This window comes from Zingiber officinale, chromosome 6A (assembly GCF_018446385.1).
Source record: "Zingiber officinale cultivar Zhangliang chromosome 6A, Zo_v1.1, whole genome shotgun sequence".
Taxonomy (NCBI): domain Eukaryota; kingdom Viridiplantae; phylum Streptophyta; class Magnoliopsida; order Zingiberales; family Zingiberaceae; genus Zingiber; species Zingiber officinale.
The window spans coordinates 149,164,162-149,179,288 of record NC_055997.1 but is presented as its reverse complement, the minus strand read 5'-3'; the positions used below and the strand labels follow the sequence as shown (position 1 = coordinate 149,179,288).

The window sequence follows — 15,127 nt, the reverse complement described above, 5'->3', positions numbered from 1 at the left end:
CGTGCTCGGCAACCGGGTCTTCCTTTCCCAAGTCCCTGTTTACTCCAGGGGAAGGAGGGGGAGAGAAGCTGAAGGGAGAGAAAAAGGCCGTTAACCGAGAGAGAAAAGTATCGAAGACAAACAAGAAAAGAGGTTTTTATTCATTTAATTAACAAAATATTATTTTATAGCTCATATTAAAATTGCTTAAACCCATGCAGGAACAATAGATTTCTTGCCAAAATAGGCTTTGTGCATCCAGACGAGGCTTAAGCCTTCCATGTTCATCCTTCTTTTGCTGGAATAAATGCCCAAATTCACCAAGGATTTAATTGGAGATCCTGCAAATGGCAAGCAGGGCATCTCCCAAATCCCCAATCCATGGATATCCCTTGCTCGATTCTGCTTTCTCATAGAAGCATTATCTTCCATATTGAGGCACTAAATCTGCAACGAGTTTTGGAAGGAAGCGTCGATCTCAATTCGTAAAGCTTTCATGTCATGCTCATCCTTATAAGAAGGCTGACTGCCTTCCCAGGAAGAGTACTTGGGAATTGAGACGATGGCAGGGGAGATGGCGAACCAGAGCGGCGACGCAGCTAATTCGATCTTCTCCGGTGTTAAGCTTCCGGTCACTCTCAGTGTGCGCAGTGTTCAAAACTTCAAATAGTGTTTTCTCGATCAGATAATTGTTTTTTTGAATGATAATTGCTGGTTTTGGTGGTGCAGTGGCAGGATGTGGTGTACAAAGTGAAGGTGAAGCGTGGGGAGAAGGTGATCCTGAAGGGCGTCTCCGGGTGCGTTCAGCCTGGGGAGCTGCTGGCAATGCTTGGCCCCTCCGGCAGCGGGAAGACGACGCTGCTGACGCTCCTCGGCGGGCGGGTGGCGCCCACCAGCCGCCTCACCGGAAGCATCACCTACAACGGCAGGCCCTTCTCCAGCCCGCTCAAGCGCACCCTCGGCTTCGTCACCCAGGATGATGTCCTCTATGCCCACCTCACGGTGATGGAGACCCTCTACTACACCGCCCTCCTCCGCCTCCCCAGCACGCTCTCCCGCAAGGAGAAGGCCGCGCAGGCCGAGGCCGTCCTCGACCAGCTCGGCCTCACCGTCTGCCGCAACAACATGATCGGCAGCGTCCTCGTGCGCGGCATCTCCGGCGGCGAGCGCAAGCGCGTCAGCATCGGGCAGGAGATGCTCATCAACCCCAGCTTGCTCCTGCTCGACGAGCCGACCTCTGGCCTCGACTCCACGATTGCCGCCAGGATCGTCTCCCTCCTGTGGAAACTCACGCAGACGGGCGGCCGCACCGTCGCCATGACCATCCACCAGCCCTCCAGCCGCCTCTTCTACATGTTCCACAAGGTCTTGCTCCTCTCCGACGGCAATCCCGTCTACTTCGGCAAAGGCTCCGACGCTTTGGACTACTTCAACAGAATCGGCTACACGCCGGAGATCGCCATGAATCCTTCAGACTTCCTGCTCGACCTTGCTAACGGTAAGGTCTTCATCTCTGATCTCCCCCAAAAAACTCACTCACACTCAATAGCATATATATCAAATTACCAGGTGTATCTGCAAACGAAGAGACATTGGAAGAGAAAGCAGCAACTAAACAAGTGCTAGTGGAAGCTTACAGAGTACACCTGCATCCTCTGGTGAGCGAGGAACTCACGACCCTGAGCAAGCAATTCAAGGAGCAGGGCAGTGAGCTGTCGACGAAGAAGATGAAGCAGGAATGGTGCACCAGTTGGTGGGAACAGTTCGAAATTCTATTGCGCAGGAGCTTGAAGGAAAGAAGGCACGAGGCTTTCTCCCCGAGGCATCTGATTCAGATCTTCGTGGTGGCCATTATCGTCGGAATACTGTGGTTCAAATCCTCCGATAAAGTTACAGATCAGGTACATCTAACTTTTTATATAATTAATCGCGTTTACTTTCATTGATCAGCAAGCCATGCAAAGCACTGAGACTTCGATCATTAGGTTGGGCTTCTTTACTTCGTCAATTCATTCTGGGGGATGTACCCTGCCTTCGAGGGCATCTACACCTTCCCCATGGAGCGCACCATTCTAACCAAGGAGCGGTCTTCCGGCATGTACCGCCTCTCCTCCTACTTCATGGCTCTAACGGCCGGCGACCTTCCGATGGAGCTCATCCTCCCCACCTGCTTCGTGTTGATCATCTACTGGATGTGCGGCCTCAAGTCCGAAGCCGGCAACTTCTTCATTCTACTCTCGTCCATCCTCGTCACCGTCCTTGTGGCGCAGGGCGTCGGCCTTGCCATCGGCGCCGTCCTCATGGACCTCAAGAAAGCCAGCACGCTCTGCTCCATCTTCATGCTCATCTTCATGCTCGCCGGAGGATTCTTCGTCCAGAACATGCCCTCTTTCATCTCGTGGGTCAAGTACATCTCCTTCAACTTCTACAGTTTCAGGCTGCAGCTGCTGTCCCAGTACAGCCCGCACGAGACCTATGACTGCGGCCAGGAGACGCGGTGCCTGGTCGACGACATCCCGTCGGTGAAGGTGGTCGGGCTCCGCGACGCGTGGCTGGCCGTCGTCGTCATGTTCGTCTTGCTCGTCTTCTACAGGCTGGTTGCGTATGTGGCGCTCATGCGGATTGGCCCCGGAAAGAAATGAACTGCGTGACGATATTTTATTCCGATCATTTTAGTATAAATAATCTATCACACCTGTTGTGTAGGATTAAACATTCCCATGCTCTTGCTAAATTTCGATAATCACATAATATAATTTCCATTTTAAAGCTTAATCGTGGACTATTGAATCATATTAAGATATCTTCAATACAAAATTTATGAGAAATTTGTAAAATTTAAGAAGTTGAATAAAAAGTCTTCAATTATTATAAAGATGAGGTTTGAGATTTGTAATTTAAAAATAGTAATAAAAATATAAATATGTTGTTTTATCTCAAATTTGATGTAATATATATGAAATCATATAATATATGTTATGAATTGGATCAGAAAAAATTTATTTAAAATTTTAATGATTAAAAATATTTTAATAAATTTTTATATTATTGATATGATATATTAAAATTTACAACTTTAACTATTGAATGTCCTAAACACGATTAAAGCAATCAGCACGTTGTTTGAACTCGTCCCGTATCCCGCTTCGCTCTTCGATAAGCCCACGTAATCTAACCCTTTTCAAAATGGGTGGGACCGCCTTAAAGTGACAGCTCAGTACGGCTTCATCTTTTCCAACAGAACTCGTCACGTATCCGATTACTGACGTGTGCGCTCGATTAACATTCGGTGCGTTAGCATCTTATACAAAGGTCCCTTTTGACGAGTGGAAACTCAATATAAAGTGGGGCCGACATTACAAGACAGGTAATGGAATGAGGAATCATGTTTGCTGCCTCGATTGAACCAGGTGATGTAGAAGTCGTTCGGAGTTCAGTCTCTCGTCTCTTGGCCGACAGTCGGACCGCGTGTCAGTAGGAAGATGGAATTCTAAGACGCCCTTCGTCAACAACGCTCACACGAGATCCGGACAAGGTAGGGAAATAAAAGTAAAGAAGGGGGAAGGAAATGAGGAAGCAGCGGTGTGCTTGCTTTGCCCACCGACCTCTTCTTCCTCCTCCTCCACCTCCACCTCCTCCTCTCTTCCGCAGTTCTACTTTCTGTAGGTTGAGCTCGATACTCGTCGCGCTGCGTCTCGAGGCTCCAGATCGAGCTGGCCGAGACATCTGGAGAAAGGGATGTCGTTGAATCGCGGCTACAAGTTGCGTATCCTTCTTTTCTTCTTACTTCGAATTCTAAAAAACTTTGGATTGCACGCATCTTCTTCGTCACGCGCGAATTCTCTTTGCCATATAAATGTTCACAGACTGGAATTTGTGGTTTGAAGTTAGGATTTCTCACTTGTATCTTCCGAAATTGAGCTCGATTCTCGTCGCGCTGCGTCTCGAGGCTTCAGATCGAGCTGGCCGAGAGATCTGGAGAAAGGGATGGCGTTAAATCGCGGCTACAAGCTGCGTATCCTTCTTTTCTTCTTACTTCGAATTCGAAAATATTTGGATTGCACGCATCTTCTTCGTCACGCGCGAATTATTTTTGCCATAAAAATGTTCGCAGACTGGAATTTGTGGTTTGAAGTTAGGATTTCTCACTTGTATGTTCCGAAATTGATTGTTTGAGACCCGATCCAAAATTTTTTTTGCTTTATGGAAGTTGCGATAGTATTTGACTTTTTTTTCGAAGTTCATCTGCCTCATTTGCAAGCATCCGTTCGAAGAACTAAGCTGAAAAAAAAAACAACTTTTGTGCGTTAGTCATGCGTGCTCACTCACTGTTTCTTAAGGGAAAAAGGATGATTCAAAAGCATATTGAACCATAATTTTGTTTCTTTTGGATTTTCCTTGACCTTTGGTAACTAGAGGAATTTGTAGCGCATGCTTCTGATGTGAAGTGCGTGTCGATTGGGAAGAAATCGAACAGAAATTTTATTACGGGCGGTGAAGATCGCAAAGTTAATCTATGGGCAATTGGTCGACCAAATCCTGTATTGGTGAGTACCATCCTTCTCTTTTTCTTCCTATGTGTTCATAATTATATTACTTCCTGTAATACATTTCCTAGTCCAAGCTCCAAAATAATGAATATTCAATTAAGTCTCTTTCACAAGATGGTTCTTTTTTATTATATGTCTGAGTGTCTGACTGATAAGGGTGATTTCACATGAAAATGGCCCTCCTACCACTCAAAAGCCTCTATGTGTTCACTAGCATGAATCCAAATAAATAACTTATCTCTAAGCAACATCTTTAAATGTTCAAGGAGCCAGGACTTGAGTTTCATTGGTCATACTGGTTCAGTTGGATTGATTACAAGTTATTTTTTTAAAACTAAGCTCGGTCAACCAATATGGTTCACCTTGCTTTTCATGTAATTTGACAAACTCTTGACTTTTCTGGATCTCGGCCTTCAATCTGACTGGATTGGAAAACTAGCCAAACTGATTGAGCCAGCCAATCTGGGTTTGTTTGCATACAATGTTAGTTTAAAATAAGGTCTTCAAACTGTTATCACTCCTTTTCACTGCATGCTAAGTAAAATGAAAAACTGGACATGCAAGCGACTATTGTTTTACCTTCATTTTGTCTAACAGTTCATTCTAATATGAACAATTTTTTACTTAAAAACCTCTTTGATTATCTGCAGAGTTTATCAGGTCATATGAGTTCTGTAGAGTCAGTGGCGTTTGATTCAGCAGAGGTCTTGGTTCTTGGAGGATCATCAAATGGCATAATTAAACTTTGGGATCTGGAAGAGGCAAAGAGTAAGTGATGTTAACCCAGTTTATCTGCCACAATCTTGAGTCTACTTCCATTGAAAATTGACTGTACTAACAGGAAAAATGGAAAAAGAACTTGGGTCGGTCCCAAGTACAATGCTACTAAATCCAACTGAAGATAATTTCCCTTTTATTTTCTAGCAAACATTATTCTGATCTCCAGAAATTCATTTAAAATTATCTTGTTTTGATTGACAAAAATGAAATGTAATATATGATGCGATCAATGAATTGTGTGATTCTAATGTAAAAATCAAGTGATGCGATCAATGGTTATCAATGCAAATCCCAGTTGTTTGCTACATGTAAGCACTGGTTGACTTCAAATGCATTGGTCATTGTTTTGCAGATTGTATTTAAACCTTTCTGATTTGTCTCTTGGTGTCAAAGTGTAGTTGTTCGGACACTTACTGGGCACAGATCCAATTGCACCTCTGTTGAATTCCATCCATTTGGCGAATTCTTTGCTTCTGGTTCTTTGGACACTGATCTTAGGATATGGGATATTAGAAAGAAGGGATGCATTCATACCTACAAGGGCCACACTGGGGGAATTTCAAAAATTAGATTTACACCAGATGGACGGTGGGTTGTAACAGGAGGAGCAGATAACATGGTGAAGGTAATTGTGGATATTGGCACTGCATGGAAGACTTTTGGTTCTTTCTTTAAGCCCTGAGCAGCTAAAACGGTTTTTCTTTTCTAACAGCTGTGGGATTTAACAGCAGGAAAGCTTCTGCATGATTTTAAGTTCCATATTGGGCCAATTAGGTGTATTGATTTCCATCCTCATGAGTTTCTACTTGCAACAGGTGTGTTCTTCATTTTTGTTTGTAGTTTGTTCCTTAATTTCCATAGTTTGGATTATGGCTAGGTTTTGACCTTATCAACAAATATTATTATAGACTAATTCTATTTGAAGCAAACTTCTGGATTTTATAGGCCTTAAACTTCCTATACCTATTTTCAACTTCAAACTATTCTTTTGATTATTCTGAGCTTTGGCATATGAGTTACTGCAATAGATGTTTACACATAAATCTGAAAATGGGTGGAAACCTTTACATTTTATCATAACTGGGTCTTAGCATTCTAAAACTAAAGGTAAATTGTCTGAACAAGAACGTTTTCCAGCAAAGGAAATATGTGAGCACACATTGCAACATGTTTTTTTCGAGTTTGTCTTCTGTTAAGTTTCTGTGTTTATGTGGTGTGAGCTTCTCATTCTGTATAATATACTTCTAATGAATTTAATGCAAAATGACTTCCAGGATCTGCTGATCAAACTGTGAAATTCTGGGATCTAGAGACTTTTGAATTAATAGGCTCTGCAGGGCCTGAGGTATATAAATTGCCAAGTGTTTCCTATCTAAACTTAAGGCACAATTCCCATTTGACTTGCAATTTTTAATTTTAAGGTCTGTCTTGACTTTTGGTGAATTGCATTTTAAAGCAGAATTTGTATTTTTCAGCTTTAGTGATGATCTCAAAATTCCATAACTGGATAGATTTTGCCACTTATAGGAGATACTGGAGGGAAAATTCTTTTCTGTATGCTTCCATGAGCTGCTGAACTGCCCTATCCATGTGCAGTTCACATCTGTAGAACTGCAAAAGAGCTGCAGAACCACCCCCTGCCTTCCATTCTCATTCTGGACAATTTAAGTAAAGACTGAAACTTCATGGCAGTTCAGTTAGTCATGAGGCAGTTTTCACTATGTTTTGTCATTGAATTCACTTTCCTACTCCAAGTTCCTTACCAGCATGGATGATTAGAAGCAGACCTTGCAAAGAATTTACATGGTTGAGTCTGGTGGTTGAGCCAAAGTTCTTCTAGATGCTTCGATTGTCTTTTTTGTCATCTAACAGCAAACTAGACTGAAGAAAAAATGACTAAAAATGTACCTTAAATGTTTGATCTCATTTTTGTTTTGACATCCCAGACTCATAAAATGCATATGCAATTTCTAGGAAAAGTTTGACGGGTGGTATTACCTAGATGTAGATGAAGTTATAGGAAGGTAAGACAATGATGTACTCAGTGTACTCAATCAGCTAGTAGGAAGCTACTGCGTATATGCCTATTGAGTGCAATTTCTTCTTTTAGCAAGTTTCCTGGCAACAAATTACCTTTATACAGAGGCCTGAGCTGCACATTAAAAAATTGTGAATATTTCCTTTCAATGCTTCTTCACTTAAAACCAGCTCATAACTCTTAAGTGTCTCTAAACTACAGCATGTGAGTGTCAATGGTACTTTTGTCATACACAAATACTCCTAAAATACTTCATATGGGGAAAATATTTTTGAGAGTTATTCCAGGAATCCAAAAGAGGGTCATGCCTAGTGTTGGGTTCATTCTGATATCAATTACATAACTACTTAGATGCCAAATGCTTAATCTCAAGTTAATCATAGTTTACTCATCTAAGCCAATAAAGTCTCTCATTACACCACAACCTCCCGTGTGAAAATAAATTCAGGTGTTATTTGGTGGGTCTTGTTCTCACATTAGAGAGGATAGTATTTATGTAGTATACTATCCTTGTTCTCCTTTGTTTTTAAATGGGTTGGAGCACATTCATCTCCTCACTTTTCTTTGTAGGAAAAAAAAAATGAAAAAGAAAACATGAGAAGTTACATTTTGGAAGTTTCTCAAGAACTAAATTAATTCATCCTTTTTTTACGTAACACCTTTTTTTTCCTCTGAGGATCATAAAAAAGGAAGAAAGTGTAGTGGGAGAGATAACACTTTTGTTCATCTGCGCTCTTCTTTTATGTTTTGAATAGAAAAAAAAGATAGATGAAACTGTTGGAAATAAAGTATTAAAGTTTTGGAAAAGGGACGCATGTCACATTGCTGATTGTATTAGACTGCTTTATATAATCTATACACATACTGGTACTTTAAAAATATACTGATACCAGAAACCTACCTTAAATATTCCAGTTACTAAGTACTAGTTTCAGTTATGGATATTTGTTTCTTTTTTTTTTTCATTTCTCAGGCTACTGGGGTATGTTCAATGATCTTTCATCCTGATGGAAAAACCCTCTTCTGTGGGTTGGATGCAACCTTAAAGGTAGCTCTTTTGTTGAAATTAGTGCTTTATATAAAACAGTAAATCTGCCACTGCTCATCTGATGTAAAATGCAATTACTAGGTTTTCTCTTGGGAGCCAATAAGATGCCATGACGCTGTTGATATGGGGTGGTCCACTTTGGCTGATCTCAGTGTTTATGAAGGAAAACTTTTGGGATGCTCTCACCATGAAAATCGCATTGGACTTTGGCTAGCTGATATATCAGTAACTATTATATTATGATACAATGCCCAGATAAACACTAGATTAGTTTGATAAAGCAATCCATTCTCAAAAAAATTTGATAAAGTACTTATCTTTTTTGTTTCAGCTCATTGCTCCATATGCTCTTGGAGTGGTTCCCAAAGTAAATGCGGCTGTTGAGCCTACTTATATTCATGGAGAAATTCATTCCATGAAATCAACTGATATCAGTATGATACCTAATATAACACCTGCTTCTGAGTGTCTGGAAACTGGAGTTAAAACTAAGGAGTCCCAAGGAGGAGCATTCTTAACTTGTAAGCAAATAGATTCATTATTAACGTATGATCTCAATCTTCCTTGCTGGAAGAGCAAGTATCAGGTTATATTATTTATACTTTCTTGATGATTTAAAACAGCTGATGACTTTGTGCCTAGTATCATGCCTGGATCTAATTCAGAGTATGAATCCAATAGCCCATCAGTGATCTTGCACAGAGTTGGGAATAAAACCCCCTCTGGTGGCAATACTGAACCACAAAAGATTGATTCTAGGATGCCTACAGAAGCATCCATCAGCATTGCTGCCACACCCACATCTGTGAAAGTTATACGAGGTTCTCTTACTTCCACAAATAGAAGCTCACAAAGTTTGCCTCCCAAGCGTTCTGGTTTGAATTCTAGTACTTCAAAAGCAATTAGTTTGTCAAATACAAAGCGACGCCCATTGCTGCGAGCATCTTTAGGAACACAATCTCCAATGCCCATGCCTGTTGTTGTACCTAGAGACAACCAAGATCTGGACAGTTTCAGAGTAGTGAACACCACCTCTGAGACAATTTCCCATGGTTTAAGATTGAACAGACCTACTCATAAGCATAAGCCATCATTTGCTGCCAGCGATAGCAAAGGCCAACTGGTAGAGAAAGCATCTGTGAGTATGGGTGAGAGGAGTGATCTAGATGTTAATTCAAGCTTGTCCTTTGGTGTTCCTGGGAGCCAAATTGCTTCAGAATCTGATAAAAGAGAACCTGACAAAACCAGAGATATTGCTGAAGATTTTGAAAGAGTAATATCACTAGGGCAGCATTTACAATCTCAGATTGACAATGGTATGTTTATTTCTCCTGGTTAATAAGGAGAGCAATACTTTTCCCTGCTGATTCTTTCTGTTGCTTCTTTCTTTCAGGTGATGAGTTGTCATGCTCGAGCAGTGAAGCAAAGTCAGTGAAATATGTGAGAGGAGGTAATATTACTAAAACCATTACATGTCTCAAGCTATAGTCGATTAAGTTTGTTTGCAAACACTGGTGTTTTGTTCATTTTTGTAGTTGCTGTGCAACTTGGAAAGACACGGACTCTAGTGGAATGCTGGGAGAGAAGAGAAAAATCTAGCAGTGGGAATGTGGCAATAGTGAGTATTTAGTCCACTTTCTATATCTGACAGCCTGTAACTCAAATTGGGATGCCATTCATATGTTGTTTCTATATAGTTTTCCTGATGGATTTAGAATATCAACAGACTAATTATATTGTTACCAGATTTATTAATCTTTATCCATATCAAGTGTTTCCATTTATCCTCCTCGCCACCCAATACAAGCAATTGGCCGCACACTTGAAAACTACAATTTGGTGATCACAAGCAATCAGATTGGATAACATAATAGAGATAAATCCATATTTCCAAAAATTTCTTGGTTGGTTGGATAACTTATTCGTTAGTGATCTAGGGTAGGGATACAAATACAGTTTCTCTTTGCAATATTAAAAGCATGCGTCTAAGAATTTCTTGGTTGATTGGTTTGAGACTTCCCATTGTGTATCATTAGGGCAACATTTTTTATGATCTGAGGACTAAGTTCCTCTTACCTTCATTGCAAGCTCAAACTTAATTGAACTGATTTCCCCTTTAAGTTGCTTTACATCCATCAAATGTATGCTTATTTTCATACAACTTCTTGTGCGACGATATTGCTTTCACCAAATCTAGTTGCATATTCAATGACTCATTTTTCATGTAAAACGAGGAGGAGGAATTATTCTGTTTATTCTTGCATTTTGTCTTTTAAATTATGTTATGTAAATCAAACAGAGAACAAATTTGGATCCAAAATGTCTACTTTTGGTAATCTGAGTTACTTTCTGTGGTTTATCTTTATATATTGCCTTTTATTTTTATTTCTCAATTTTTTCTTTAACTGATCTAGATTTGTCCCATTTGGCCAAGTCCTAGTGAATCACAAATTGATTCTGATCATCTAAGTGTCCTGTTGTTTTGGTTGCAACTGAAACATTGTCAAGCCATGCACTTGTCTTTAATTTAGACAGTCTCATGTGATATCTGGAGACATTTTGTTTTTGGAAAAATGATATCTGGAGACTTTATTATGTTCCCACTAAGTACATGCCAATTTTACATTTCACCAGATGATGGCCTGAGTGCTAAGAAAAATATTTATGGTTTTCTTAAATTAGTTTTCCAGTTCAACATGGATGTAATGTTCAGATATAAACCTGTATTTATAGGGTTTTTAAAGTATTGGCATGTTACACCTTATTGAGGTGCTGCAGTTAGAAAAGTATAGCTATTATTGATCATCTCAAAATTTTCATGTGTTTATGTTGAAATGCTTCTCGATTATTAGTCATCTTAAGCCATGCTGCTACATGAACAGAAAGGAGCTTTGATACAGGATGAACAGAGAGGATTGGGTCAGAGTTCTGAAGGGGACTTCTCCGTGGTAGAAGTTGATATCAGTCCTGAGACATTAATTCACAACCATGATGCATTTGTAAATTCTTTGAAATCTCGCCTAACAAAGTTGCAGGTACTTTCTCTTCTTCTTGAGATTATAATTGCTGTTAAGACCTTTGCCAGATACCATCCATACTATGGAAGCTCATTTCATTATCCAAAAGGTTACAGCTTATCTCCTGTGAAAAGTATTAGTGAACAGGATGTGAACAAAAAAATTAACTTTAAAGTAGCATTATTTATTTGAAAAATTACTGTGTTCAATATGCGATGCCATTAACTTAGGATTCTTATCCTAACCAGTTTATTGGACAATTTCAGAGTAAATGCCACCATATTTTGTTGATTGGTAAAACTCATTGCGTCTTGTACCCCTTTACTGGTCCTCAATAAGAATGCACAAAAGCATGCTTTTGCTGAGTAACAGAAATTGGACATTGTATGTTCATTATTGTGTTAAAAAAGGACTTGGTTTCCTAATAGCTTAATCTAGTAGGAAAGGGGTCGACATTATAATAAGCACGGCCAACTGTAAGATATATTCATAGAAAGCTGAATGTACTTTGGAAGGAACAGACTGCTTTGGCATTTCATTTATTTGGAAAAATTATTCAATGAATTACAAGGCTACTAGTAAACTGTTTCACTGTAGAGTAACAAGCTTTATATAGCTTTGAACTAGACTACCGTTGGTTAGGGTAAGTCATAATTACTAATTGGTTATGCAGGAAATTGCAGTATGAAACAATCTTTAGTTCCTCACCTCTAGCAATACATTCAAACTTTTGTGTTCTGAGCTCAGTATTTTTTCTTTATTCCGCCAATAAGTTTGATTACTGTTGAGCCTTTTCTGGATTAAATGCACACTTCAAAAGTAATAAATTACATCTTTTGTAAGACCTAAGAGAACTCTTGTAGAGAAATGCTGTCCTCTATATCAATAGTCTATGGGAGGTCAATCCCTGAATGCATGCTTGTGAAACCTTATTTATTTTCCTTGTGTTTGCCTCTAACAGCAACGTCCTTGTTGTGCTGTGATTGTGTCTTCAATAAGATATTTTATTGACAATTATTGAAATTTTAAGTAGTTTTACTTTTTAGTTCTAATCACTGTTTTCCTAATAGCAACATTAACAACTCAATTTTCAGATGGTAAGACATTTTTGGGAACAAAATGGCATTAAAGGTGCGATAGGTGCAGTGACCAAGTTGCCTGACTATTCTGTAAGTTTTGATTTTTAAGCCAGGAACTGACTTGACTGTATATCTAGGGAGAAAAGGGGATTTCTTTCCCCTCCTTTTCATTCATGTCTTTTTGGATTAATAATTTGTTAAATTGAATGCAGGTTCAGGTTGATGTGATCAACATTCTCAAAGAGAAAACTGAGCTTTTTACCCTTGATCTATTTTCACTCTTGTTGCCTCTTTTTGTTGGTTTACTTAGCAGCAAAGTTGAAAGGTACAAAACTCACTTATCAACATGAATCCCTATTATCAGAGAAGTAGAAAAGTAGGATCTGTTAAGGAATGATTAATGTTAAATATCTTTCAGGCAGATTATTGTTACCCTGAGTCTGCTGTTAGAACTTGTTAAGACATTCAAACCTGTTATCACTTCAACAATAACTGCATCTTCATCTGTGGGGATTGATATTCAGGCAGAACAGAGGTAACCTTACTTGAATTTATTGGTTGTGCTCTTATACTGTGTTTGATTCACAGAATAAAGTAGAAAGGAATGAAATAGTCACTCTTTGTAAATAAATAGACAAGGGATAGGACAGGAATAAATATTTCTTAGTTTTATTCATGGAATAGAATGGATATTGAATAATTATTCTTATGTTTGATTTATAAGACTTTGATAGGGAATAAACAAGGATTAGCTTTTACCATGATAAAATTAATATTTTTCCGATTCATCTATTCACATGAGATGCTTGTTCTTGTTTGACTCATCTACTCAATAGGCCCAACCAACATATGCTCGTTTGGTCTGGTCGTCCACCCTGGACTATGCAATCAGCTTGCCCAACTGGCCTCATCAGTGTACTTTACCCACCCAGTCTGACCAGCTTGGACTGACTTATTTGACTGTCTTGGCACTCGATTGGCCCATCTGTTTCACTTAGTTTGCTTTATTGGCAGTTTGTCTTGCTCCGCTTGGCCTACTCAAGCCGATGAGCTCAATTTGTTCATTCAATCTGATGATCAGTTTGCTTTTCTTGTTTGTAATAATTGGGATCGAATAGAGTATGAAATATTTATAGCCCAGTTGGTCCGTCTGGCCTAACTGAACTTTCTTTTCTCATTAAAGAATAAGTAAGCTTTGAAGATTTGAACAAATAACAAGTTATTCCTTATTCTAGGAAAGTAGGAAAAAGCTATTCCTTATTGACAGGGAATCATAATTTCATAGAACCAGTATTCTGAGTTCCTTTTTCCAATCAAATATAGAAATACTTATTCTACAAAATTCATAGGGAACAAAATAGTTATTGCACATTGTTTAGTTGCTTAGTTGAAGATAGTTGATTCTTATCTTAAATTAATCGAGTGCTTTTATATTTGATTTGTGGCAGGCGGGAGCGATGCACCCACTGTTTCAACTATTTGGAAAAGATAAAGCAACTTCTTCCTCCGTTAATTAGGTATGTAGCTCCTTCAATTGTAGTTGAAAAAAGTTGGATATGAAAGCTTCAGTTACAACAAATTGCTTCAGATTTTGGTTTTCTCCAGTTTAAATGACTTCATTTTAGATCCTTTTTCCTACCTTTCTGTCTAGCTTATAATAGGGGCGACTTGTCGCTGTAACTCTTGAACATGATAGACATGAGAGAATACATTCGAGCTCAAATCTGTTAAATTTGTGAACTCTGTTGGATTAGCGCAACGTCGAATTTATTCCATCATTCTATATCGGCATGCCTTCTCACATAAGTACTTTCCCTACTTTGTGCAGGAGAGGAGGGGTACTAGCAAAGCATGCTGGAGAACTCAACTTAGTTTTACACAACTCATGATCAAATTAACACCTGATGCCCTTAATTATTCCTTGTTCATAGTCTAATGATCAAGATTTTTTGCTAGGCAACATCGCCTCATGCTGGATGCTTCGAGTGGAGCATGGCCGACTCTAGTCATTTCTGCACGATATATCGATATGGTAATGTCTTGTTATTTGTTCTTGCCTATTTTCCCCAGAGTGGCATGACATGCTGGTTCTACTCTCTACAAGATATTATGCCTCAGCAAACCTTTGTAAAGATAGGTGATATTGTATTTTACAATGAAAAAGGAGAATTATATTGTGTTTTTTTTTCCACCTACACGAGAGATATAAAGACCATCAAGATCATATTTTTACTATAATCAGGAAGTGCATTGAGTAGTGCAGTGGCAAAACACTTCAGGAACAAGAGGATTAGGATTTCCTGAGGATTAGGATTTGGAACAAGTATGAGGACTAGGATTTGAATCTCATTAGGGATGAATATTTTGAAGGGGAGTCATGGCGTAACGATAAAATTATTGGTTTGTGACTAAAAGATCACGGGTTCGAATCCTGAAAACAGTCTCTTACAAGAAAAAAGCTGGATAAGATTGTGTATAATGAATTTTTTCTTGAGATTTCGCATAGTGAGAGTTTCGTGCATTAGATTATCTTTTAGGGATGAATATTTTAGAGGTCGGTCTCTGAGTTTGTATATTTCAGATTTTTGTTGACCCTGCTAGGGTTGTCATGGAGATGGACATTTCAGAATTTTGTT

General features: G+C 39.2%; 2 protein-coding genes across 7 annotated transcripts; both read left to right on the top strand.

Annotated features, from left to right (window-relative positions):
• Nucleotides 1-541: 541 nt before the first annotated feature.
• LOC121995487 (ABC transporter G family member 9-like) lies at nucleotides 542-2,621 on the top strand. Its single transcript, XM_042549216.1, has 4 exons — nucleotides 542-622; nucleotides 688-1,477; nucleotides 1,549-1,880; nucleotides 1,965-2,621. Exons 1-4 carry the CDS (start codon nucleotides 542-544, stop codon nucleotides 2,619-2,621), a joined length of 1,860 nt encoding a protein of 619 aa, XP_042405150.1.
• Nucleotides 2,622-3,530: 909 nt separating this feature from the next.
• LOC121998704 (katanin p80 WD40 repeat-containing subunit B1 homolog KTN80.2-like) lies at nucleotides 3,531-14,674 on the top strand. 6 transcript variants are annotated; one of them, XM_042553727.1, is made up of 19 exons: nucleotides 3,531-3,740; nucleotides 3,871-3,994; nucleotides 4,396-4,526; nucleotides 5,180-5,297; nucleotides 5,708-5,934; nucleotides 6,022-6,124; nucleotides 6,584-6,654; nucleotides 8,321-8,395; nucleotides 8,477-8,620; nucleotides 8,727-8,916; nucleotides 9,019-9,711; nucleotides 9,789-9,845; nucleotides 9,931-10,013; nucleotides 11,278-11,430; nucleotides 12,507-12,581; nucleotides 12,704-12,816; nucleotides 12,910-13,026; nucleotides 13,940-14,008; nucleotides 14,320-14,674. In XM_042553727.1, exons 2-19 carry the CDS (start codon nucleotides 3,967-3,969, stop codon nucleotides 14,378-14,380), a joined length of 2,508 nt encoding a protein of 835 aa, XP_042409661.1. In that variant the 5' UTR covers nucleotides 3,531-3,740; nucleotides 3,871-3,966; the 3' UTR covers nucleotides 14,381-14,674. The 6 variants fall into 6 exon arrangements, 5 of the variants coding, with proteins under 5 accessions (XP_042409661.1, XP_042409659.1, XP_042409660.1 ...); XM_042553725.1 differs by having other exon boundaries at nucleotides 3,867-3,994; XR_006116558.1 differs by lacking the exon at nucleotides 14,320-14,674 and having other exon boundaries at nucleotides 3,867-3,994; nucleotides 12,914-13,026.
• The last annotated feature ends 453 nt before the right edge of the window (nucleotides 14,675-15,127 follow it).